Source organism: Hermetia illucens, chromosome 3 (genome assembly GCF_905115235.1).
Source record: "Hermetia illucens chromosome 3, iHerIll2.2.curated.20191125, whole genome shotgun sequence".
Taxonomy (NCBI): domain Eukaryota; kingdom Metazoa; phylum Arthropoda; class Insecta; order Diptera; family Stratiomyidae; genus Hermetia; species Hermetia illucens.
The window spans coordinates 143,667,247-143,693,029 of record NC_051851.1 but is presented as its reverse complement, the minus strand read 5'-3'; the positions used below and the strand labels follow the sequence as shown (position 1 = coordinate 143,693,029).

The 25,783-nt window shown below is 44.4% G+C and overlaps 2 protein-coding genes across 2 annotated transcripts in view; one reads left to right on the top strand and one right to left on the bottom strand.

Moving 5' to 3' along the window:
• LOC119653153 (probable chitinase 10) overlaps positions 1-15,593 on the top strand; it is a 36,129-nt gene extending 20,536 nt beyond the window's left edge. Inside the window, exons 2-8 of the mRNA XM_038057693.1 lie at positions 4,488-4,556; positions 4,624-8,142; positions 8,208-8,393; positions 11,701-11,980; positions 12,069-13,388; positions 13,484-13,940; positions 13,998-15,593. Of these exons, the coding sequence (XP_037913621.1) occupies positions 4,524-4,556; positions 4,624-8,142; positions 8,208-8,393; positions 11,701-11,980; positions 12,069-13,388; positions 13,484-13,940; positions 13,998-15,405 (7,203 nt within the window). The 5' untranslated portion in view covers positions 4,488-4,523 and the 3' untranslated portion in view covers positions 15,406-15,593. The remainder of the gene's footprint in view (positions 1-4,487; positions 4,557-4,623; positions 8,143-8,207; positions 8,394-11,700; positions 11,981-12,068; positions 13,389-13,483; positions 13,941-13,997) is intronic.
• LOC119653154 (probable cytosolic Fe-S cluster assembly factor GJ13047) lies at positions 15,585-25,774 on the bottom strand. Its single transcript, XM_038057694.1, has 6 exons — positions 25,614-25,774; positions 25,467-25,559; positions 19,959-20,634; positions 19,674-19,887; positions 19,449-19,606; positions 15,585-15,892 (listed from the first exon to the last, which is right to left on the bottom strand). Exons 1-6 carry the CDS (start codon positions 25,674-25,676, stop codon positions 15,654-15,656), a joined length of 1,443 nt encoding a protein of 480 aa, XP_037913622.1. The 5' UTR covers positions 25,677-25,774; the 3' UTR covers positions 15,585-15,653.
• Positions 25,775-25,783: the final 9 nt, after the last annotated feature.

The following is a 25,783-nucleotide window of genomic DNA, read 5'->3' as shown; positions in this document are numbered from 1 at the left end:
AATCTCATTGGTGGCAGATGGGTCTGTTATCGTGACTAGATGTCGGATATCAGATGACTCAGCTGTGATGGGTACCTGAGTCAAATCAGAGTAATAATCTCAGTCGAGCGCAATGCTAACCACATTGCCTCTTACAGTGTACTGTAGTGTACGGTTACGGTGTTGAATGAAGTGCTCGAACACACTTCAGGGCCCTGATCCAATAAGATTGTGGTGCCAACGATTATTATTATTATTATATAATATATAAGATCGCGATGATGCAATGGTGGACCATCAACCACTCAATCCCGTTGTCCTAAGGTCCAGCCACTAGTCCTGCTTATCGTCATCCTTATCATATGCTTGCCTCGACGGTGTAGGATTTTCATTTGCATAGGAACTAGAGCACAGTTTTAAACAAGAAACAAAATAATAGACTGTCCGAATGTCCTATGCAACACCGGGGAAAGTACAGGGAACATATGCAAGGAGTGCGCCAATTAATATCTAATTAATATTGTTTTTGAAGTTTTACTAAGGTAAGCAGATTTGATGTAAAGACTCATGCTCAATTGATAACTACAAGTCAAATCTGGGTTCAGGTCGGCCTTTAGTATCTTATTCAGACATCTAGCAGAATGCGTTGAATCATCATAGAGCGGAACAAATACTGTCTAAGAGAAGCAATGTGCTCTATCAGTAACTAGGTATTGTGGTTGCTTGTTTCTCCTTTGATGAGTTTGTGGGTCCATCGCTTCTTGGAAGGCTCCTCTCGTCTACGAAGTCAGTGCTCCATGTCGTCTTGCTGCATGTTCTGTGTTCGCTACCAGGAAGCCCTCCTCTTTCTCATGTCCAATCGATGTTATCCTGAACTGCCCAACAGACCCTCAGAGCCATCATCAACCAGCAACCCAATTAATTTTCATTAAGTTTTGTGACTTTATCTTTGCCTTCACTAGGATGAAACCAGACCCTTCCAGCCGAGGTGTTTACTGTTTCCATTGCTTCCGTTGACCACATCCCTGCATCTTCCAGGTGGTCTTCGGTGATAACCACGACCAACTCATCTACGATACCGACAATCGTGGCCTCTTCTGGAGTTGAAAAAATACTAAAACCAGGCTTAACGAGAGGCGGGTGGATAGAGGGGGATTCTCCCTGCCCAAAATAAAAATTTCAATAAAAAAATGTGAAGATAGGGGGCTCGCATAATTTTCACCCCAGAGCGGTATATTTTCATCCCGGGAACGATTTTCTCTTTACGGCCCTGACTAAAGCAAAGATATATAGTAATTTTTCTTTCACACTTAAGGACCTGTGGTATAACCTATGTGGCGATGAAATTACTATCTCTCTTCTTTTAAAGAATGTGGAAATTCTCTCCCTTCTCCGTCTGGTGAAACCACCATAAAGTATTATAATACTGGGTGGAACTAATTCATTCTAGCTAGGTTTCGTTTTTTCAAGACGCTCATAACGACTCCTTCCTGGCCATTTTAATTTCTCTCATATTGTGTTGGATACGCCCGATACAACAATGTATCCCAATTCCATTATATGGGGCAGGGGGCATATGGGCATTCTCCTTACTAGATTTTGCTGTATCAGCAATTTACTTGGAGTTTCCTCTAGGTTCCACCTTTTGCCCACATATCTTTGACAGTGCAAGAATAATAAAATTTGTAAAGACATTGACGATATCCTCCTTGTGAGAAACTAAGAGAGATTAATTGGTTTATCTATATTTCCCTTAGATCTGTCATCGGTGTAGAAATATAAATAACTATCAACAATAGCAGGAAGATAGCAGGTTATACCAATCGTTGCCAGGGACTCTTGTTTTAGGCAGAATTTCACTGAATCGAGTGCATTTCTCACGTCTAGGGTTATCAAAATGCAATATGAGCTGATACTATTTTCTCATGGATTATCGGACAACCTAGTATCGAACTTGTCAACATCAACGGTTGATCTGGCTATAATTAATCTATACTGTCGATCTCTCAAGATTATCCGGTCTTGCAATTTTTAAAGTGTATAGAAGGCATACTCAGCGAAAATGTCCAGTTTAGACTTCACTGAGAACAAGATTTTCATTCGATGCACTGTCCAGACCCGGAGCTTTCTTATTGCATATTCTCTTGTCTTTGGTAAAATACGGGATTACCGTTACATCAAAGGTCTCTGGCAGCCATTAATGTTCTCCTCTTTTGAGAGAAAAACCTCTGATTATTTTCAGGGAGAAAGTAGAGCACGTGATCTGAGGAATGAACAACTGCTGAGTAGTCCCAACACAATTCTATTAGCACTTCCTCAAGGGTTTAGGTCCGCCTCGAAGAAAATTTTAATTAATTTTTTTGCTGTTTTGAAGGAACGTTTGCTCGAAGTTGCGGTGGGCTCCACTGTGGGTCTGTTATTTTCCCCCTTGATTGATCCATTCTAGCCCTCTTCTGATAGTCTGTCTGGCTCAGTGGCAATCCGATCGAATGTTAGCCACTTCAGTATTCCACCAGTAGTTGGATCTTCTGCTGGGAAATTGTATCTTTTTGAAAGCAACGTGTCGCATGTATTTGCAATACTGTGGAGGCGGTTCTAGTTCCACTCCATAGTAATATGGGATGAAACAGGTATCGTACCTCCTGCAGCAAGCCTACCGACAGTGTCACTTAGGTATGTTTTCACGAAGTTTCCAAAGATGAGTAGACGACAAGTCACCCATCCAATGTGAACTTTTTATGAGCAAACTCACAAGGACTTTCGTCTGACCTGTGCCAGAGAATCTTTTCTGAAAGATAATTTTTGACCAACCTCGCTATGTACTCTGGAGCACTTATAATCTGTTGTGGAGTTGAAAGCACTTCCCCCGTCCAGTGTCGTTAATGCGAAGTAAGTTGCTACAACTGAATGCCCCTTTTGCCAGATCTACAACGATACCTTTTGCTTCCATTATTATAGTAGGCACTTTGAAATTCATTTAGTATCAAGTATAGGAAATTGGCATTCCGAAAGATTGATAGATGCCTGTTATAGATGCCTTTTCCCATCATTTTCATTGTGTCCAGCAGACAGGTAGGGTCATATTGCACTGCGTCTTCTTATTAGGCTTAGGACTTTACTTTCCCACCGGTGAAGGAATACTCCTTGTGTCAGGTACGTTTTCAAGATTTTGTGAATAAATTGAGGCTAGTTTTTGCAGTCAGTCCCACATATTTGCAGCCGTTCCTCTACGATCACTGGACATATTGCGCACTGCTGTTGGTTTCTGCCGCCGTTTCTGTAGTGTTCAAGATGAAAGAAAATTGATTTTTACCCTCGGAGTCTTTTTATTAACAAACTGTAAGTTGCTTTATGTTGGTATCCTCACACAGTCGCTGCTCTTGCGTTGGGCCTCTTTCAAGTTACCCATTGAATACTCAAGAGTTTCCCCTGAATTGCTGGTAGAGTCGCCTTGCATGAAAGCACAGGGTTCGCGATATAATTTCGCTAGCACTAATAGTTAGGTTGTCTATTGAGGAACACTTGTGGATATAATGGCATCGCATGCTTCCATGGACAACTGGCTCATTTGAGCAGTTTCACTATTTCACTCCTTTTTCTTTCATAGTCCTCACCACAATGCATCATTAAGGTAGCTTTGGAGTAGTCAATAGGATTGCAGCCCAAGTAAAAATGCGATCCTCACAGAAAAGTGGAAGCACTGATCTATTTTGAGAGCACACTCGACATTCGTTTTAGTGGATTGAAGCCTATCTAATATTTTTTCCAAGCTTAAAGTAGGATCTTTCAAAAAAGACATCTCTGGGATATCCGGTTTTCATGTTACTAAAATAAACCTCCAGTCGGATGCTAATGGAATTCCATGTTAATCAGCATTGGCGACTATCTGTCGCGTTGGGATCATTGAAAAGATGGAAATGAGGTCTACTTCCAGCGCTAATGAAAGAACCGAAAATAGAATAGACAGAGTCAAGGAACTCACCATTTAGAATGTCAGTCACAACAAGTAGTGTTAGGAAACCCAACCTCGAAAACTCAGGCTCCATATATACAGTCTGGAAGGGGCTTTCGTAAGAGTCCACCATCAAAAAGCTACCCCCAGTTGCTATCCTGCTGGACTAAACCTATCGTGTGGTGTCAATTGGTTCTCCTGCCACTCAGCATTGGTAGCCATTTTCGGGTTCGGTTCAGTGCATTGTGAAAGTGACAAAAGGTTGATAATCTGAGTCATCGGGTGACTAAGGTTCCCTAAGTTGTAAATTATAATGATCATCCTATAATGTCCAGAATTAATATTTTATCGATTTTTTATATAATTTGCACTGATTTTTTTAACGTTTCGAAGGATGTGCGCCGCCCAAAACACTTTCTACTATGACGATACCTTTCATACATTCGTTCTCAACCGTAAAATAATTCACTTATAGTCAATTAACAACTTAACTTCCGAGTTTTCCTTAAAAATATTTAGCAATTCAATTCCTAACCGTCATTTTCCTTATTTTCAGAAAACATAAGTGGAAACGATTAATTAAATTTACACCATGGGGACACTAAGGAACGCAGTCCATGTACTGGTACGTCTACCTTAAAACCAAATTAATATTTTGGAAAAAAAACTTATTTTAAATTTTAATTTTCCAGCTCCTGGCCATGTTGCTCACCGTGCGAGGAGCACATGAGCCACCACCAGGTCAGCCAGCCTTCATCCGGTCCGCCGTAGAAAGTATGCCACGTCCAACTGAAATTGAACTTTCCAAATTCTCCCTGGCTCCAACGTTCGGAGAAGTTTTTCTTCCTCTTCGAAGTGCCGTTGAAAGCGCGCCGGCCGCCTATATTCAGCCAGAAGAGCCTGCAAAAACTTTCATCCGATCTGCAGTGGAGCAACGTCCTTCCGACCAGGCCTACAGTGAAACGGCTCATCTACGAATGGCTCCATTAGTTGAGGAAATCGCAAAACAAGATCATTTGTCTGCCTTTGTATCGCCTGATCATTATGATATTGATTCGCCACAACCATACAGATCTGGGTCACCATATCAGGCTCTTGTCGATGTTGAGACGGTGAAAGAAGAAATCGAAAGTGAAAATTTGGCTAACTTGAGGACTGCATCAAGACCGGAAAGATATCAGGCATTAGGAAAAACCAAGGGCCCAAAAGTGCTTTGTTATATGACAAATTGGTCAAATTATCGCAAAAAGGATGGAAAATTCGCTCCAGAAAATTTGGACACAAGCCTCTGTACAGCAGTTATCTACTCATTCGCATCTTTAGATCCTACAAGCTTAATGATTAAAGAATTCGATCCTTGGATTGATCTTGAAAATGATTTGTACAAGAGAACAACATCTTTGAATATACCAGTTCTTCTGGCTCTTGGAGGATGGACAGATTCCACCGGAGACAAATACTCAAATCTGGTTAGCAACCCATCATCCAGACAAGCATTTGCAGCTAACCTTGTAGGATTTTTGGTGAAGTATGGCTTCCGTGGTCTCCATTTGGATTGGAATTATCCAAAGTGTTGGCAAAGTGACTGCAGTAAGGGTCCTGCCAGCGACAAACCGAACTTTACTCAACTTATCAAAGATATAAAGCGAGAGTTCAATCGATTGGACCCAGATTTGCAACTGGGAGTAGCAATTTCTGGATACAAGGAAGTAATACAAGAAGCCTATGAATTAGAAGCCCTTTCGAAATATGCTGATTACTTAACAGTCATGTCTTATGATTACCACGGTGCATGGGAAATGCGAACGGGTCATGTAAGCCCACTGTTTGGAAAACCTGGTGATAAATTCCCACAATACAATACTGATCACACAATTAGAACGCTTGTGGAAGGTGGAGCGGCTAGAGAAAAAATTATTCTAGGAATTCCATTCTATGGTCAAACTTTCACCCTTACGCAATCCTACAACAATCTAGTTGGTGAAGGTATTCCCTCTCGTGCCCCTGGAGAACCAGGAGAATTCACTAGGCAACCAGGTATGATGGCCTATTATGAAATTTGCTACAGAATCAACAATAATAGATGGCAAGTTGGACGAGACAATTCAGGAGACTCTGGTCCTTATGCAATGCTCCGCAATCAATGGGTTAGTTTTGAAGACCCTCAATCAATTGAAAAGAAAGCTAAGTATGTTATGGACGTAGGTTTGGGTGGTATTGCAGCCTGGACCGTGGACTTGGATGATTTCCAGAATCGTTGCTGTAGAGAAGCTTTCCCATTGTTGAAAACCATTAATCGAGCCTTAGGAAGAATTAACTCTCCAGCTCCTAGTGGACAAAACTGCCAACGACCACCTAAGCCGGTTACACCAGCTCCTCCAGTTATGACAACTGTAAGCGAAAACGGCATGCCACCAATGCATGAGCATACCACTTGGCCTTCATGGAGTCCTTCGCCAACAACATCAATGCCTACTACAACAACAAACAGGCCATGGTGGGAGCAGCCAGCCTCTTCGTCTCCTTCGACATGGTGGCCTCAAACTCCAACCGAAATAACAACACCCCGTCCAAGACCGACAACTACTACAACACGTCGTACTACTCCTAAGCCTGCAACGACGACACAGTACTATCCACCGCCGCCAAGCACAACTATTCCTCCTCCAGCTGTGATCATGCCTATTTACGAAAATGACCAAGGATCTTGTGACCCAGGTACTTACAAGGAAGATCCGCATAACTGTAATTCTTATTATCAGTGCGTCTACGGCGAATTGAAGCAACAATTCTGCGCTGGCGGCCTTCACTGGAATAACCGCAACAAACTTTGCGATTGGCCAGAAGCAGCTCAATGTGACCAACGACAAAATCAAGCCCCGCAACCTACTACTCAACGGCCACGCCCAACCACTCAAAGACCTCGACCTACAACGACGACTGTTCGTACTACCCCTCGAACAAAACCAACACGACCACCTACTACTCCACGACCTCCAAGCTATGAACCTTTGGGTTCACCAGCAGACGGATGCATTTCTGGCCAGTTCTATCCTCATTCTGAGTGCGACAGGTTCCATATGTGTATTAACAATCAATTGCTTGAGCAAAGTTGTGGCGCCGCCCTTGCTTGGAATACGAATCTCAATAGTTGTGACTGGGCTGACAATGTTAATTGTATTTCTCGGTCGAAGTTCTTGAAGTTGATTGATTCTCGTCTGGCTCCAGATGATCCTTGCGAAGGTAATGAATACGCTCCTTATCCTGGCGATTGTACTCAATACCTGAGATGCTTGTGGGATCGACTGGAAGCATACAGCTGTGCACCGGGATTGCATTGGAATAATCAAGCAAGGATTTGTGACTGGCCAGCAAACGCTCAGTGTACACAATCTGAGGGTGTCGATAATACAATAGGTGAACCTGGAAAACCACCACCGCAAGGCCAACATTCTACACCTAGACCAATCACAACGCGGCCATCTACTACTCCTCGGCCGACTTATCCAACTGATCGTCCAGTACTTGAACCTCTTTCTGGCTACTATAAGGTTGTTTGCTACTTCACAAATTGGGCTTGGTACCGTAAAGGATTCGGTCGCTACACCCCAGATGATATCAATACTGATCTCTGCACACACATTGTTTATGGCTTTGCAGTTTTGGACTATTCGGATCTCATTATCAAGACCCACGACTCATGGGCTGACATTGAAAACAATTTCTACACCAGAGTGTCTGGACTGAGAGGTAAAGGAGTGAAAGTTTCGCTTGCTTTAGGTGGTTGGAACGACTCGCAGGGAGACAAATACAGTCGCTTAGTCCGGAATCCTTCTGCTCGGGCAAGATTTGTTCGACAAGCTGTGGAATTCATTGAGAAATATGGCTTCGAAGGGTTAGATTTGGATTGGGAGTACCCTGTTTGCTGGCAGACAGAATGTAACAAAGGATTCCCGGATGAAAAGGAAGGCTTTACCGCTTTGGTTCGTGAATTGTCACAGGCATTCAAACCTAAAGGATTGCTGCTCTCTACCGCCGTATCACCCAGTAAGAAGATCATTGATGCTGGATACGATGTACCCGAACTTTCAAAGTATTTTGATTGGATTGCTGTTATGACCTATGATTTCCATGGACAATGGGACAAGAAGACTGGACATGTTGCACCGATCTTCTATCATCCTGAAGATGATTTTGATTACTTCAATTCGGTGAGTTGTGTTTAGACTAAACCCTTTGCTTCTGAATTAACTATTATAATTGTTTTGTTTTGCAGAACTTCTCTTTGCACTATTGGATCGAGAAGGGTGCCCCATCACGGAAAATTGTCATGGGCATGCCGCTTTATGGACAATCATTCTCTCTGGCTGATCCTAAGGTTAATGGTCTTAATGCTCCTGCACCAGGTCCTGGACAAGCTGGTGAATATACGAGAGCTGCCGGATTTTTGGCGTACTATGAGGTGAGTGTTGCTTTCTAATTTGGGTTGGATGTCTTGCCTAATAATATCAGGAGTTGGATTCAAGCTACAGGTTTGGGTAATTGGGACAAGTGGACTTCATAAGGGAGCATTAACAAGGAGCAAAAAGCGAGATGCGGATTTCAATCTGGTCATGTCTTCATTAACTGGAATGCAAAGTCAGGAAACAATCAGAAAAATCCACATATCGGTCGACCAGAAGTCTATTGAAGCAGGATGTCTCAGGGGCTGTCCACAGGGAGGGGTTCTCTCTCCACTGTTATGGCTCTTGGTAATGGATATCCTGCTGTGGCTCCTGGAGGACAAAAAAGTCTTCGCGCTAGCATTTGCGGACGACTTAGCCGTAATAATTACCGGCAAGTTTGCGGACACAGTATGTAACCGCTTGAATGCAACTCTGCATGAAATCCACAGTTGGTGCCTCCGCAATGGACTCACAGTGAACGCTAGGAAGACTGAACTAGTTATGTTCACTAGGAACGTCAGGTGGGACAGCAATACGCTACCCACCTTAGCAGCGGTGAAAATCCAGCTAGCACAAACAGTCAAGTACTTAGGAGTACATTTCGACTCCAAGTTAACGTGGAAGCATCATATCCAGGAACAATATCAGAAATCCTGCAGATTGCTCTGGTGCTGTAGGAATGCGATAGGTAAGACCTGGGGACTTTCACCAAAACAGATATACGGGATGTATACATCCATTTTGATGTATGCATGCATCGTCTGGTGGTCAAGACTGAACTTGGCTAACAACAGGAAGCTGCTAACGCTAACGAACGCAGATTCAGAGACTTGGTTGCCTAAGTATTACTGGAGCAATGAGTACTACACCGACTGCGGCACTTGAAGCTATTCTAAATTTACCCGCCATTCACTTGGAGGTGAAACGGAAAGCAGCCAACGACGCATATAAACTCGATACCATTGGGGCGTGGAAAGGCGGCCAACCACACGGTCATGCGTCTATATGAAAATTCCTTGAAAAACATCCGATAGCCCTGATGCCGACCGATCATATGGTTTCCAGATTCATCTTTGAAAAGACATACACTGTCGTAATCACCGAAAGAGAAGAATGGTCGACAAGTGGCCATGCGTCTTTTCAGATTACAGACTTAATAATCTTCACTGACGGGTCAGTCATGGAGGGTGCATCGGCCGCAGGGGTGTTCTTGGAGAATCCAATTATAAAACTGGCCCGACTCCTCGGAAAAATGACGACCATATTCCAGGCGGGGATATATGCCATTTCATTGGCAGCAGAAGAAAATCTGCGACAAAAGTGGAGGGGTCGTACTATTCGAATCTGGTTCGACAGTCGGGCGGCATTATCAGCACTAAATAGCAACGACATATCAAGCCAGTTGGTGTGGAGTTGTCGTAGCACTCTAACATCGTTGGTAATGACGAGGCTGACAGACTGGCTCGCCGAGGGTCTGGATCCACAATGGTGGGGCGAGAACCAACTCTTGGAATCCGATCATCTACTGTCAAGTCTACTCTGAAGGGTGAAATTGCAAGGATTCACGCAACTGAGTGGAGAAATTTGGACTCTTGCCGGCAAGCGAAAATCCTTATGAAAGAGCCTAGGGCCACTAGAGCGGCATTTTTGTTGTCCCTTAAGTGGGACATGAAAACTCTAGTAGAGCTTTTAACGGGACACTGCTCCTTAAACTACCATATGGAAAAGATTGGGGTAGTGGTTTCGGCTATGTGCAGCTAATGTGAGGAGGAGGAAGAGAAGGCCCTGCACTTTTTATGCAGCTGCCCGGCATTCTCAGATCTCAGACGAAGACACCTTGGCAAGGTTTTCTTCAATGAAGAATCTGCACACTCTCTGCCTCTGGCAAATGTTCTCAGATTCGCTAAAGCCTGCGAACACCGTAGGCGGGAAGCCATTGAATAGACAATTTACGGGGATAGTACAATGGGCCTAACAATGGCCTGCGTGCTCTGAGCTGCGGCTCCCCCCAGTAAACTAAACTAAACTAAAAACTTTGTAGGTTTCCCTGTGACAGAAAACCTAGATAATGCACACTAGGCAAATCGCATAGACCGTTCAACCCAGTGCGATACCGCGATGCAAGATTAGACAATAGGGTTGAAGACTCTAACGTGTTGACTTTGTGGATGACTTAGCTGTGGTTGTCCTCCACCTTGCTATGAAGCACCTATAGGATGTCAAGATTTACAAAACAGATACAATAGGAGCATCTGGGCTGAAAAGAGCTGGTTTAACCGTGGCTGATGAGAAGACAGAAGCGGACGTGATTAGGAACCGCTGGCTGGTATGTACAATATTTGCAACGCTTTAGATAATCTATCGAATTATCGTGGATGCTTGTAATTTCTCTCTGCCTGAATGCTTGATTCCTGCCGTGAATGCGAACATGAGCCCAGAGACCACAATTGGGAAGATGAACAAGTCGAAAGGGAATTGTTTTGCAATTATGTTCCCAATTATGAAGACTCAGGACGAACTGCTGAAGAAAGAAAGAAAGGAGGGGATAAGCTGACAGAGATAATGGATATGCTAGTTTCGCTTTTCAAGGATATATTTGAAGCGTAGAACCTTAAAAATTTTGATCCAATCTGCAACCCTCAATTTTGTATATTCGTCATCATCGTCCCTTCTTTGAAGTAAAACATTACCAAAAAATTCTGGAGTTGATTAATTGCAGCGCGCTTTTGTCGCTATATGCAAAATCTGCCTTTTTTGCTAAAGACCCGTTCAGTAGCGGGTTCGGCTCTTCTGGATCAGATTTGTCATTTATTTCAAGAGGAGTCAAGATTGATTTTCTTAACGTGTGGAGTCATCCCTTTGGGGTCTTTTGGTTCGTTGTCTTAGATGCTTGTCCAACACAGTGAGCCACAAATAGTTGCAGGCCAAAAAACGGTATGGTCTATTTTAGATTTGAGATGTTCGTTAATGCAGTGGGCGCAAAGGACACCAGGTGCAAAATCCCGATCAATTCAGGTTGCATTGAGTTGCGAAGCAATTTCATGGCGTAAACCGAGATATTTAAAATGCTCAAAATTGGGCAACTTACAATCTTTTTCTCCTAGTCCTAGTCCTAAGGAGGGAGAAGGAGTACTGGCAACCAACAAAGGGCTATGCTCCTTGTGCCTTGTCAGACCAATTGTGACAACGATGTTATTGGCTCACATCTGACTATTTGGTTTTTGTCAATTGTACATTAAATAACTAAAAACTCTCGTTTGCTTCCTTGAAATCATCACCATAACCATTTGATAAACACAACTTCCTAACTTTATATTATTTTAGATCTGCGATCGCATCAAGAGTGGCGGTTGGACTGTCGTACAAGATGAATACGGACGCATGGGACCATATGCTTACAAAGGAAATCAGTGGGTGTCATTCGACGATAAGGAGACCATACGAAGGAAATCACAAATGGTTCGAGCTCTAAACCTCGGCGGAGGAATGGTATGGGCCTTGGATTTGGATGACTTCAAAAATCGTTGTGGTGATGGTGTTCACCCATTGTTGACGCAAATACACAACGTTTTGAAGGATCCACCATCAGGATATGAACCAGAGCGTAAGTAGATAATCTGAAAATTACAAATATATGCACAAGAACATATCTCCAAGGATAAAAGCTTATAACTCTAATTTGTACATTGTAGCTGGTCTTCTCGAACCCGAGGCACCACAAGTTGAAGAGATCCCGCCCGAACAACAACCAATTCTTGGACCATCTGATCCAAATCTAGAAATTGAAGAACTACCTGTCGCTGGAGGCGGCACCGGCATACATCCCGTAGATAACGCCGTGGTGCCATCAAGTACAGACTACAAAGTTGTCTGCTACTTCACAAATTGGGCATGGTATCGACAAGGCAATGCCAAGTTCCTTCCCGAAGACATAGACGGCGATTTATGTACTCACATTGTTTATGGTTTTGCTGTCCTTAACCGAGATAGTCTCACAATCAAGCCACACGACTCGTGGGCTGATATTGATAACAATTTCTATGACAGGGTTGTTGCGTACAAAAAGAAAGGAATTAAAGTCACCCTCGCTATTGGAGGATGGAACGATTCGGCTGGTGATAAATATTCACGATTGGTAAGAGATCCAGCAGCGCGAGCAAGATTTGTGAGACATGTCATTGAATTCATTGAAAAGTATGGATTCGAGGGATTGGATTTGGATTGGGAATACCCAGTCTGTTGGCAGGTTGATTGTACAAAGGGCTATGAAGATGAAAAGGAAGGATTCACCGCTTTGGTACGAGAACTTTCGCATGCCTTCAAGCCTAGAGGACTCCTCCTATCATCGGCGGTTTCACCAAATCAAAAGGTTATCGATGCAGGTTATGATGTTCCAGCTCTTTCAGAACACTTTGATTGGATCGCCGTCATGACTTATGATTACCACGGACAATGGGATAAGAAGACCGGACACGTCGCTCCAATGTATGTTCACCCTGAGAGTGAACAACCAACATTTAATGCCAATTTCACAATCAACTATTGGATTGAAAAAGGAGCCGATCGAAGGAAATTAGTGATGGGCATGCCAATGTACGGACAATCTTTCTCATTGGCTGAAAACAAGAATCACAATTTGAATGCTCCAACGTATGGTGGCGGTGAAGCAGGAGATGGCACTCGTGCTAGAGGATTCTTATCGTACTATGAAATCTGTCAATATATCCGAGATAGAGGCTGGCAAGTTGTACGTGATAGACGCGGACGTATTGGACCTTATGCCTATAACCGCGATCAATGGGTATCATTCGACGATGCTCCAATGATTCGTCATAAGAGTGAATATGTTAAGGCCATGGGACTAGGTGGTGCTATGATATGGGCATTGGATTTAGATGACTTCCGAAATCTTTGCAAATGTGAGAAGTATCCGCTTTTGAAAACGATTAATCGTGTGTTGAGAAATTATCCAGGACCGCACCCAATGTGTAAATTGGAGGATAAGGCTGAATGTAAGTAAATAGATGAAAATCCCACAATTTGATATGCGAACAATATGAGCTTTTCACATCTTTTCTAATTGTGTAACTACATTTTGCTATTTTAGTGGCGCCTGAAATAGACAATGCACAACTCCAAGCTACCACTCATAGGCCGCAACCACATTTACCGGTCACCATGAAACCGACTTCAGGAAGACCAACGACGAAACGTCCCACAACCCAATGGCCATATACTACGCGATCCACTACTGCATGGCCTTATACTACACGATCCACTACTGCATGGCCTTATACTACACGGCCCACTACTGCATGGCCTTATACTACACGGTCTACTACTGTATGGCCATACACTACACAGCCCACTTGGCAGTACACGCAATCGACCACTCCACGTCCAATCTACACAACTCCACGTCCAACCTACACTCCTCCACCGTACAGTGATATCCATGAAACTGGCCCAGTAGGACAAAGTTGCAATGGAAAAGTTTTCGCTCCGCATCCAACTGATTGTAATAAATACTACATTTGTCAATTTGATATTCTAGCAGAACAAAGGTAAGACTAGCTCCAAAGCTTCATCTCATGGTACTTATTTTTGAATAAATCTTCCAGATGTCCAACTGGTTTGTACTGGAACAATGGCTACTGTGACTGGCCACAAAACACCAAATGCCAATCATTATCTGACTCTGTTGGTTCTGCTCCAACTACAGCTAGACCAGCTGCTCCAACGACCGCCAGACCCGCTGCTCCGACTCATCCTAAACCCGATGGAGAGAAGCCTACCAAGAAACCTTTCGAAACTCCTTCGAAGAAACCGTCCACCCAACGTCCCAAACCACCAATAGTCAAGCCTCCACCTGTATCCGGCGATGGTCAATACAAAGTAGTTTGCTACTTCACAAATTGGGCTTGGTACCGGCCTGGAGAGGGCAAATATACCCCCGACGACATTGATGACAGCTTGTGCACACATATCGTCTATGGATTTGCTGTACTTAATCCGAACACGCTTACTATCAAAACGCATGACTCATGGGCCGATATCGATAATAGATTCTATGAACGAGTTGTTGAGTACAAAAAGAAAGGAATCCGTGTCACACTTGCGATTGGAGGATGGAACGACTCCTTAGGTGACAAATACAGCAGACTCGTACTTAACCCACAAGCTAGAGCACGGTTCATTAAGCATGTCATAGAATTCCTGGAGAAATACGGATTCGAAGGATTGGATTTGGATTGGGAATATCCAGTATGCTGGCAAGTCGAATGCAACAAAGGTAAACCCGAAGAGAAGCAAGGATTCGCTTCTCTCGTTCGAGAGCTTTCACAAGAATTCAGACCCCGAGGATTACTCCTTTCCAGCGCGGTTTCACCAAGCAAAATGGTCATTGATGCCGGTTACGATGTTCCCGAATTGGCCAGATATTTCGATTGGATCGCCGTCATGACTTATGATTTCCACGGTCACTGGGACAAACAAACTGGTCACGTTGCTCCACTCTATTACTATCCAGGTGACACTTACGATTACTTCAACGGTAACTTCTCAATCCACTATTGGATCGAAAAGGGAACTCCACCCAATAAGCTAGTCATGGGAATGCCACTATACGGCCAGTCATTCTCTCTGGCTGACACTAACAAACGTGGATTGAATGAAAAATCTTACGGTCCTGGCGAGGCTGGTCAGTACACCCGATCTGGTGGATTCCTCGCTTACTATGAAATTTGCGAGAATATCAATCGTGGTGGTTGGACTGTGGTTCGCGATCCTGAAGGACGTATTGGACCTTATGCATACAAGGGTAACCAATGGGTGTCTTATGATGACGTTTCGGAGATACGTAGGAAATCTGACTTTGTACGTAGTTTAAGATTGGGTGGTGGTATGGTTTGGGCACTTGATTTGGACGATTTCCGAGGACGATGCGGCTGCGGCAAGCATCCATTGTTGAGAACTCTAAATCAAGAACTTCGGGGAATTTCAGGACAACGAGCTAATGACTGCACGTAGATTTCATAAAAGTGCTGTGCGATTTATTTAGATTAAGATTTGTCGTTTGAAACGATTCCTCCTTTAAGTTGTAAAATGTTATGACAATTCGACCGATCTTATAGATTAGTTGAGATTTTCCCTTTCAATAAACAATGAGCTCCTTGTAATGAAATTTTCTAATAAATAAAATAAATAGATATAATTAACATTGACCTTTTTATTCAACATTCAACTCACATTTAGATATTACGAAAAATATCAACTAATCACCATTTTATATTTAATGCTGTGTTCATCTTTTCAACGGCATGATAGGAAGTGTGAAGTAAAGAGTTCGCTTTGTCACTATGTTGACCGTTAAAGAAGGAGGCGTAGATGTTGCTGGTTTCTGGACCATCAGGGTTAGACTTTGGTAACAGTTTGTAGAATTGTTCTAGTTGCGATGTGAGCTCACGCGCTGGTAGACCATTTTGTGGACGTACTTGGGCTCCACCGTTTAGGCAACCTATAACATGCAAAAATAAGATTTTTGAGATGAAAAAGTGAATATAAACCAAAATTTCTAACTGCGTAGTTCAGAGGTCAATGTAGCAGCATATTGCCTCAACAGGGTGGATATCGAAACTATCTATGGATATCACATACGCGGCTGGCTCATTTATTGTTAAGTTTTGCACTTTGGAAAATGGTTCTTGATTTGGGGAAAAAAGGAAGGGGAACTGGATGATTGCCCAATAAATGACCGAATATTCTTGTTTCAAAGTTGGTCGTTTCTACATTATTATGCTAGCCGCGACTGTTAGTCGATTCTATCTTTATTTTTTTCTTTTGGCATCGGAACAAACAACAAACGGTCTCATGGTCGACGCAATTCTTAAAATTGAGCACATTCGTTCGCTCCGCTCTCTGCTGAAACCGGAGGTTTCAGCGAGAGGACCCGTGGCGGTCTACTCGGTCCCGGCCGACAGGCGGACGTTAAAACGTACGCGGCATTCCCGCTTCCTTCCAGTGTCGTCTGCTTCCGGGAAGAAAGGTTTCAGTCTATCTAAGGAGACCGTCTTGGGCTTGCCACCAACGTCTAAACTGAACGCCTCCCCCCCACGCTCGAGGACCCTTTAGGGACCCCCGTTCGGTGGTTGCAGTGGCCTCCAAGTGGTATCAGTCCTCATCAGAACGTGGGTGCCGACTCGAAGCCCCCCAGAGATGTGGGCCGCTGTCCGTGCATGACGAGACACACAGTGGAGGTTTCAATCTGACAACGTAGCAGGTGCAACAATCCGGTCTCTTCAAACCCGTCACTCTTATTGGGGACTAGGTCGCCGGGTACACCGCAGGATAGACTGACGCGAAACATAGCTCCCTGAGGCCAACCTATCTCTCTTTGAGGATGAGCTGTCTTTCCTCTGGGGCGGGGCGTGGCTTTTCAGGGGCCAAGCCTCTCGTCTACCAAGACCGTTAGTGAGCGGTGATAGCCTCACCCTGTACGAGGTGACCCCACTATTAACAAGACGCTACGGATCTACACTGGGAGTCGAAAAACACCTCCCCCAAGGTGTTATGCGAACCGTGCCCATTGGATAGTTTGCAGTCGGGGGTAACTTACTGTATTCGAACAGCCTCACTGATACCTGGTCGCCTCAGCAAGTAAGTTAGACCTTACCGTGCTACGGGGGGCTATGGCACGGCGGACCTCTTAACCCCCATACTCGTGGGAATCAAATGAGTACAAAACAAGAAAAGACAACGAAAACCAAACAAGCGGGGCCCCGTACCGCACAAAAGCTGGTTAATCAGGCGGAGGAACATCCCCGAATTACTGAGAGCCCGGTGATTACACCCAAGAAGGGAGAAGTTGGGACATCAAGCAGTGGATCCAAGGTTAACATTGGTATACTGCGTGGATAACAGCCAACGAACACCACTGCTCAAAGAGCAGGGACCAGTAAAAGCACGTCTGAGATAAATAAAACAGATGTCAGGAAGGAGACAAGTCTCAGTGGCGCCGGTGCTAAATGGTACCTGCGCTATCTGAAGGAAGGCCTGAAACCAGTTGTACGCCGTCAGGGGTGCTGGAATGACCTAGACGAAATTTCGCCTGCTGTTGGAGAAATCTGCACTTTTCAACGTTAAGAATCAGACCATTGTCAAGGAGACGTTATACTCGAAATGGGCCGGAGTCGTTGGAAGATGCGACCAGAATATCATCCAAATACACGAAACAGCAGTCCAAATTTCTTAGTACAGAGTGGATGATTCTCTGGAAGGGTGAAAAGTCATCCGTGTGAACTCGAAGGGTCCGGAATATGTTCAAATTGCTGTCTTTAGAATATCTTCGAGAGTTGCAGGGATTTGATGGTAAGCCTTGGCGAGATCCAATGTCGAGAAAACACGACAGTTTGATAAATAATGTGCAAAGCCTTGGATGAATGGAATGGGTTACCGGTCCCGAATCATCTGAGCATTCAGGCGCCCATAATCGCCACAAAGTCGCCATTCGTCGTTGGGCTTTGGGACCAGATGGAGTGAAGATGGCCAACTGCAGTTGGAAGGTCTACATATAGCCTGCTTAAGTACTGTAGCTATTCATACTTTGTCCGCGTAACGGCGAGTTTTTGGAGGCACACATGCTTAACTGACTCAGTGAGACTACGCTCTGTAATGATATTGTGGTATTTTTGCAGAAGTGCACGAATATGTGGGTCGGCAACGTCTGCAAAAACAGAAATTTCCCTGACGACCTAAGAGAGCCATAGTGACACGGGAAGTCTGCCCCTAATCTGGGTGCAATGATGTCAGCCAAAATGAAGCGCCAGAAAAAGGTCCTATGCAAGCCAAAACTCACGTCTATTTGCCTATAGCCGTAAGTTATGATGGACGTGGGGTTTGCTGTTGCTAATTTCAGCTGCTGAGGAAAAGCTTGTTGTGCCTGGGGGCGGAGAGGACCGAGATTTCCGCGCCGGTGTCGATTAGATAACTGTGACTACTAAGGGAATCGTATACTGTAAGGCGATTTGTTGCTGCGCTTTTGGTCAACGTCGCCGCGTCCCCACCGAAAAGTGCATAAGCTCGTAGATTTAGTGGTCTGCTCCGCGAGTCTACGATGGTACCAATACATGTCTGAATTCGATGCGAACCGCAGCGCGCGTCTACCTGTACGCCCATTTCTTGAGGCGGACATCAAATGTGTTTGCGAACGCCCTATGGAACATAAATCATTCTTCGCCGCCGACGGCCTCGCACGACACCTCCATGATCACGTGCGCTTGCATCTCGTCGATTTTCTCGGCAGTCGCGGCCAACGCCTTTAGGAAAAAGCTGTCGGCCCTCTGGCAATCGCTGAAGTCATAAGGACTTCAGAAGCTCAGATCCAACCTTGTCCACACCTAGCTGCTTCATTGAGAAGCAACACTTCAAAAGATTCAATTCATTATATGCATGCGGTCTTCGATATGGTGACTGAAAGCGAAACAGTCTCAAAAAAACTGAGCAGGCTCTTGGATTTGAATGACAAATGATGAATTGAATTGAATTGAAGTGTGTATAATGACAAGACAAATGTTCAATAAATTGGGCAACAGAAGAGGAAATAATCCCCTTTAGCCATGTAATAATCATAAATACTTGAGGGTGACCAAACAACCAGGTCGGTATTGCCGACCAGGAAGGTGGACTTGAATGGCCAACAGTCATAGCGCTGTTTTTCTGTCCTTAGCAGCGTTTATTATAAAAGGAACAAAACTTTGGAGGATATTTGTATTATTGCCAAAGGTGGGCGCAGTTCGTATACCTAGGTGCAGACTGCCTGAATGGTCAAAGCTAAAGTGAGACATATCTCAGGTTTTCGTCGTTGACAATAGACAAATAGAGATAATCGATAATCCATAATTGACTTTTTTCTTATGAGTTGGAGTTGGATTAGTAGTAACTAATCAGAAAATTATTGTAGAAATTAAAACGAAATGAATTATATTTACAATACTTCGATGTTTTAGGACTGACTAAGACTCTTCCGTTAATATCCTAAATTGTTATTGTATGGAGTAATCAAATCAATGACTTACCTGAGGGACATGCCATAACTTCGACGAAATGGTACGGGCATTTGCCACGTTTTAATTTTTGCACCAAATTTTGAATGTTACGGAAGCCATTTGCGACTGCAAATCGTAGAACAACTTCTCCGTTTTTTTCTAGGGTGATCTCTCTAAAGTCAGGATTTCTGTAATAGAAAAAATTACGTGAGAATGAGACAACCTTTTTATCTAAGCTGTTCTCACATGCATTACCTTAAATTTTGATAGTTCAATCCGCTAAGTTCATCTCCGAATAATTCTTTAGCAGCGTATTTAAAAATATGATCGGAATAACCACCCGATCCGGAACTCTCATGTGCCCAGACATTCAGTTCTGGCTGTGGAGTATTCCATGGCCAGTCAATCTCAACTGGCTCGAACGATGCAAGTGATTTTTCATCCTTTTCCAGCATTTGCTCTATTTCAACTGGAAAACGAACAAACCGTATACAAACATCCATAACATATAAACCTGAAATATATGCCACAAAAACTTACTGGAAGTAATAACGCAATCAACATCCCGCGAATTATTCACTTCACTAAAGAAGTCCTCCCTGGAAGCCTCCAATTTCTTATCGTAGCAAGGCATTATCGTAACATGATATATCCTACTGCCCGCGACATTGAGCTTTTGTGCCAGAAACTGCTTCACCAAAACCCCCATAATTTGCTGTGGAGATCGAGTCGACGAAATATATGGCAATATAAAGTTGCCATGGGTCTTCTCCGCATAGCAAACCCAACCAGGACACGAAGATGATAGCATCGGCAATTGTTTGTTTTTGCTATCGGAACTTTGATTGCGAAATCTTTCAATGAATTCCACTCGGCTTTCGATTAACGCCAGGTCATCGGAAATTTTTGTACTTAAAATGTAGTCAGCGCCAAGTGATTTGAAATAGCCAGCCAAGTGGCGACTGCAATCTTCAGGGTTCATTTCGTATCGGTGAGCTAAGCTGAGGATTGGCTGTTGGGATATTGTGAATACGATTGTTTTCACTTCGTCCAAATTTCCTATTGATTTATTTCGTTCATTTTCCTGCAGGATTTTCAGGAGCTCTTCTTGGCTCTGTTGTGTTATAAGCACTCCTTCGGCTGAAGTTATACATCCTGAACACGCTAAGCAATCTTGAAGTGTGATTTCAACTTTCTGGAGTTTTTGGGTGCCGCTCTGTGAAGAAATAAACCGTTATATATGCAATTTTTCCTATTGACTAATAACATTTTATAGATAAATCGAATTTAAATAATATGGGATACCTATTGCCTTATGATCAATACTATTCCTTATTTTTATTATATGGCACTTCCTTAACAAAGTTATGACCTTTAGAGAAGAACTGGAGAAAAAAGTGAACAAATGCGCAGCTTCATCTTTCACGAAGTCAAATTTAAACATATTTATGGCACAAAAATAGTTTAAAACACATGTCAACCATCGAATATACTTTTTACAAAATCGGAAACTAATACAATTTCTTCAATCCACTTCGGTGTCCATTCATCGAAATCAATCTCGATACAAATCGAACGTGAACGGCAAACGGATGAATAAGAAGCAATGGTTCCCTGTGACCTCCGTCCTCCTTTGGCCCTATAACGCTTCATAGAGCAGGGAGCGGTCTCTCAGATAATCCCTGAATATCCGTAAGAGATATACGGCTCAGCACGTGGAATGAATTTTCTAATGTGCCTAGCATATCTGCACATCTTACGGAACTGAAGCTATTTATAAGCGTTACGAAGAGCACCCCTTGTTGAGCTCGATGCTGTGTGCGTCAACTCAATAAATGGCATCTACGACCTCCATAGCAACATCCACCCTGGATCTCCCTGCTTTGCACCCGAACTGAATTGGGGATAAGCCGCGGTAACCGGGAGTTTCCTTTTAGCTGATCTGTACTTTGCTTTGTGGCGCATGCCCCTCGCGGCGTGTGAAGGTTGTACCAAAAGGTGGAGCTTATGACACTTTCTGCAGGTCGGCATTTTCCGCCATCCACCAGTATAAAACTTGTTACGGCTAGCCCTCGACTTTGGGTAAGAACCTGAAGTCGAATGACACTCTGGCTCCAGATGGGAAAGATACCTGATAAGTGGATGCACTGGAGCCGGGTCCTTGTTCCGGTATTACTCGCTGATTAACACTAGATTTGCTTTTACCTCCGCATCGAACCACACTAGCAACTGATGAATGGTTACACTCCGGTGCATATTAATTTGTAGAATACGAATCATGCTCCCCGCGTCGTAGCCTTTCAAGTTCAAGGCTCGGATACCACCTCGACTCCACAGTGCAACGTTTTCACCAGACACGCCACGGCCCTTGCAGAGAACACAATTCTCTTTTTCATTGCTAGTCTTAGCTTGGTGGCCTTCCTGCCCGGATCTACAACATGCTATCCTCTCGACGGATCCGTGACAAGCTGTAGACGTGTGTCCATAGTCCAGGCAGTTGTGACACTTGGTGGGGATTATCCGCAGTCGCTCCTGCTACTACCCATCTAATTTAGATTTTCCCGCTGTTAAAGATTTTCCTTGTGTGGTGCTCCGCGACTTCCACTTCAGGGAGTTTTTGGCCTCGATCATTCACAGAAGTGATACCTGTCCGGGCTTTGATTACATCTGGACATTTACCCTTTATGACCCCCTCAAGCTTCGACCTTTTCTGTGAGGCAGTCAAGATGTCGGATTTCTTGAGAGCACGTAGGCTCTAGACTAGAAATGAGAGACTTCTTCTCCAATGGCCTCTTGACCGCTTCGCAGAACTCTTGTAAGTTGTCTTCGGAGCTAATTTAACGAGTGCTCCGTCACTCTTTGTTTTTCATATAGAAGACACTTCTGCCCCACTCTTTTCGTGTTCCATTGAGCGTATCTAGCGGATTTCACTAAAAACTTCCGGGAATGTTTTACCTTTTGTTGGATTAATGAACAGAGCCGACGATCTAGTTCATCTTCGGTTCTTCCTCTGTTTCTGCCGGCGTAGCTTTTTGTTTTCTTTTGTCTTTCTTTGCCGTCTATTTTTTGAGGTATCCTGCTGACGATATTGACATGATGGGGAGAACATCGCGAGCTATGCAGTTTAACTTCATCTAGATCGAGCAGGTGGCGCGAGATGTTGGGTTGCACATTAATAAAGGCAATATGAAGTACATGGTGGCAACGTCAGCGCCAAACAACAAAGAACCAAAAACATCGAATCGCACAAGTCAAATAAAGATAGGAGACTACAACTTTGAGACCGTTGAAAATTTCTTCTATCTAGGGTGGAAAATCACTACCCATAGCAACTACGGTTGTTGGCAGACAGCAGAACCTATTTTAGCTTACAAAAACTATTTGGTTCGAAAGTCTCACCATAGGGTCAAAGCTTTTACTATACACTTGGGGTTCTTAGCAAGACGAATTGCGAACTCTTGACCGAGAGAAAAATCCGCCTGGTTGTGAATAAAACCCGACTTAACAGGAAAGTCTATAAGGGCAATATCTATGGTAGAAAAAGAAGACGTGGCAGCCCCTGCTTTAGATGGAGCGGTGGCATAGGTCAGGACGCCAGCTTCTAGGTATATTGAATTCGTGCCCCTTGGCGCAAAAACGGAGTGTTTAGAATTCCTAGGGAGGCCTAGACCAGATACCGGTTGTTACGCCGTTGTTGGGTAGGTAGGTATCAGTGGCCGGTTCCAGTCCAGTTAGGGCTGTGGTGCGCCGTTTTGGTGTCACAAACTCCTAAGACCGTGACTACTGTTATGAGAGCAGAGTCCAGCCGGCTCGGATCTTCAGAGCCAGCCCGTAACATTCACGAAGGAAAACAGCTCTCCCACCCTGCAGCTAGAAATCTCTCTGAATTCCCCAAAGAATGGTTTATCCAGTGTCCGTAGCGTGACTCTAGCTAGAGCTGGGCAATCACAGAGAAAGTGCATGAGGGTTTCCCTTCCTTTTCCGCAGCTTCGGTAGGGTATGCCGAGCCTGGAAGCATGGTCCCCTGTGGGTCAATGCTCCGTGCAGACCGCCGTAATCTTGAATGCATTTGCATGCGTCTGGCACAGGAGCTCTCGTGATCGGACTATGTAATAAGTGGGCCAAATCCTCCTTGATTTGGCACAGCTAATAAGCCTTAGCCATCTAAGGCCCGCGGCTGCTAAGTAGTGCGATACACCGACTCTATCCACCGAAGGACTGCCAAGAGCAGCCCCCCTGGCCAATCCGTCAGCCCGCCCATTCCCCTCAATTTTCCCATGCCCGGGAACCCAGTGGAGGGTGACCCTGACCTTGCCGCCCAGACTGTTCAGCGCATCTCTGCACTGCCCCACCAGCCTGGAGGATGTCGTCGCTGAGTATAAGGCCTGGATGGCCGCTTGGCTGGCGGTCAGAATGGCCATGTTACGCTTGGGGCTCGGATCACGCTTCAGCCATCGGGAGACTTCCAGTGTCGCCAGTACTTCCGCTTGGAATACACTGGCGAAACTTGGGAGACCATACGACACTGTGTATTCGAGGAAACCCCCGCGCCGACCCCACAGACCATCTTTGATCCGTCGGTAAAGAATACTATGTAATAACCTTGCAACATGCCGCCAGTCTTCCACTTTACCCTGGTTGAAAAGTCCACAGCGAAGTTTATCATGAAGTTCAGCTTGCGTGTGGCATAGTCCGTAGAGAATACTTAGATTTCCCGAGGTACTTCGTCTAGGATGCTACTGTATCCGTAGGACTTCGCTGCCCAGCATCCGAACTCACGTAGTCTGACGGTACTGCACGCTACAACGTATTTAATGTGGAGATCTAAAGAGAAGAAGATGCAGGAGTACATTGAAAGCGTCTGCCGGGTAGGATTGGAGAGCCCCAGTAGCACCTGCACAAGCGGTTCTTTGAATATTATTACGACGTACATCCAGATAACCATCCTCGGCCGGAAACCCCATTTCTTTGCGAAGGTTCTCTTGCAAGCGTAGAAAACTATATAGGCCTTCTTAAGCCTCAGTTCTATGTTTGATCTCCAATTTAGTTTTGGATCCAGTATTGGAGGAAAGAACCACTCTTTGCTCATTCAGCCGCGGTAAGTGGAATTCAAATATTCTTGCCTTGGTGGTGAATAGCATCAGTTCCGTTTGGTGCCGTTGATAATGATGATGATCACAGAGTGAAAGCCAGAGGTTAATAACCTTGGATTGACCTCAAATCGAAGATGGGCAAAAGCTTCGCTTTTCAGTCGGTTTATGGTATCTCCAATAGGATGCACCTTCTCATGAGCACGATGTAGTGTGACCTGCCCTATGGCGTGGAGATATGGGCTGACGCTCCGCAAACACAGAGGCAGGGAGTTTAGGTTGCCCAAGGTACGGCCTCAGAGCCAGTAGAATGGAAGGAAGAGCAATCAAGAGGGCTATTTGCTCAAAGAGAACGATGGTATAAATGAGCAACTGCTTACGTAGGGGTGCTCTGTGCGAACATTTTCAGAGAAATGTTAAGGAGAATTTTGACTTGAAGACTATCTAAGACGGAGTAGTTATGCCTGGGTGGGTTAATACGAGTTCCCGCCGTTCAGCTCTGATGCCACGGTCTTCTGAAGGCACGCATTGATTTTGTGACCACTATCAGAGCCCCTTTTTGGCAAGCTTAACGATACCAGTTTATATTTATTGTAAGGCTCAGCATTCATACTGATGGATGCAAGACCTACCTAAAGCCTCTACCGAATTAAGGAGCACACGAGTTGTACAGTTGTAGTTTGATTTCCCAAGGCCTTGGAGCATTCGCCTACCGTATCGTGGCCAGCAAATTAATGTTCATATGGCGCTTCCCGGTGTCAACACCTGGAGTCGGGAGGGCAGGAGGCATGACGGAAAGTAGTGCGAAGGCCGCTCCAGGCTTGTTTTCTAATGACGGGGAAGTGTTTAGCCTGAGGTTTGGAATGCTAATGGAAGAATGATGACTGTAAATGTGACATCGGCTAACTCGCAACAATTACATATACTGAGGGCATGATAGGTTGTAAAGCCTACTTACAGCTGTCTCCTCATAATATCCATCTTCTTGGATTGTTATCTTCGAACCTGTCTTGGATTTCTTCACGTCAATCTTCACTGGTTTTATGCATTCCTACAAAGAAATAACATGAAGGCCCCATTAGACCCCAATCATAGACGTTAGTACCTGCGATGGAGTGATGAAATCGTCCAAGTCTGTCAGTTGGAGGGCCCCACTAAACCTCGACATTGCGCCAAAAAATATGAAGACGTGACCAAACAAAAACCTCAGTTTCCTCAGGGAATCACGTCAAAGTTCTTTCAAGACCAGCTGACTCGTATTAACTCTGATGAGCG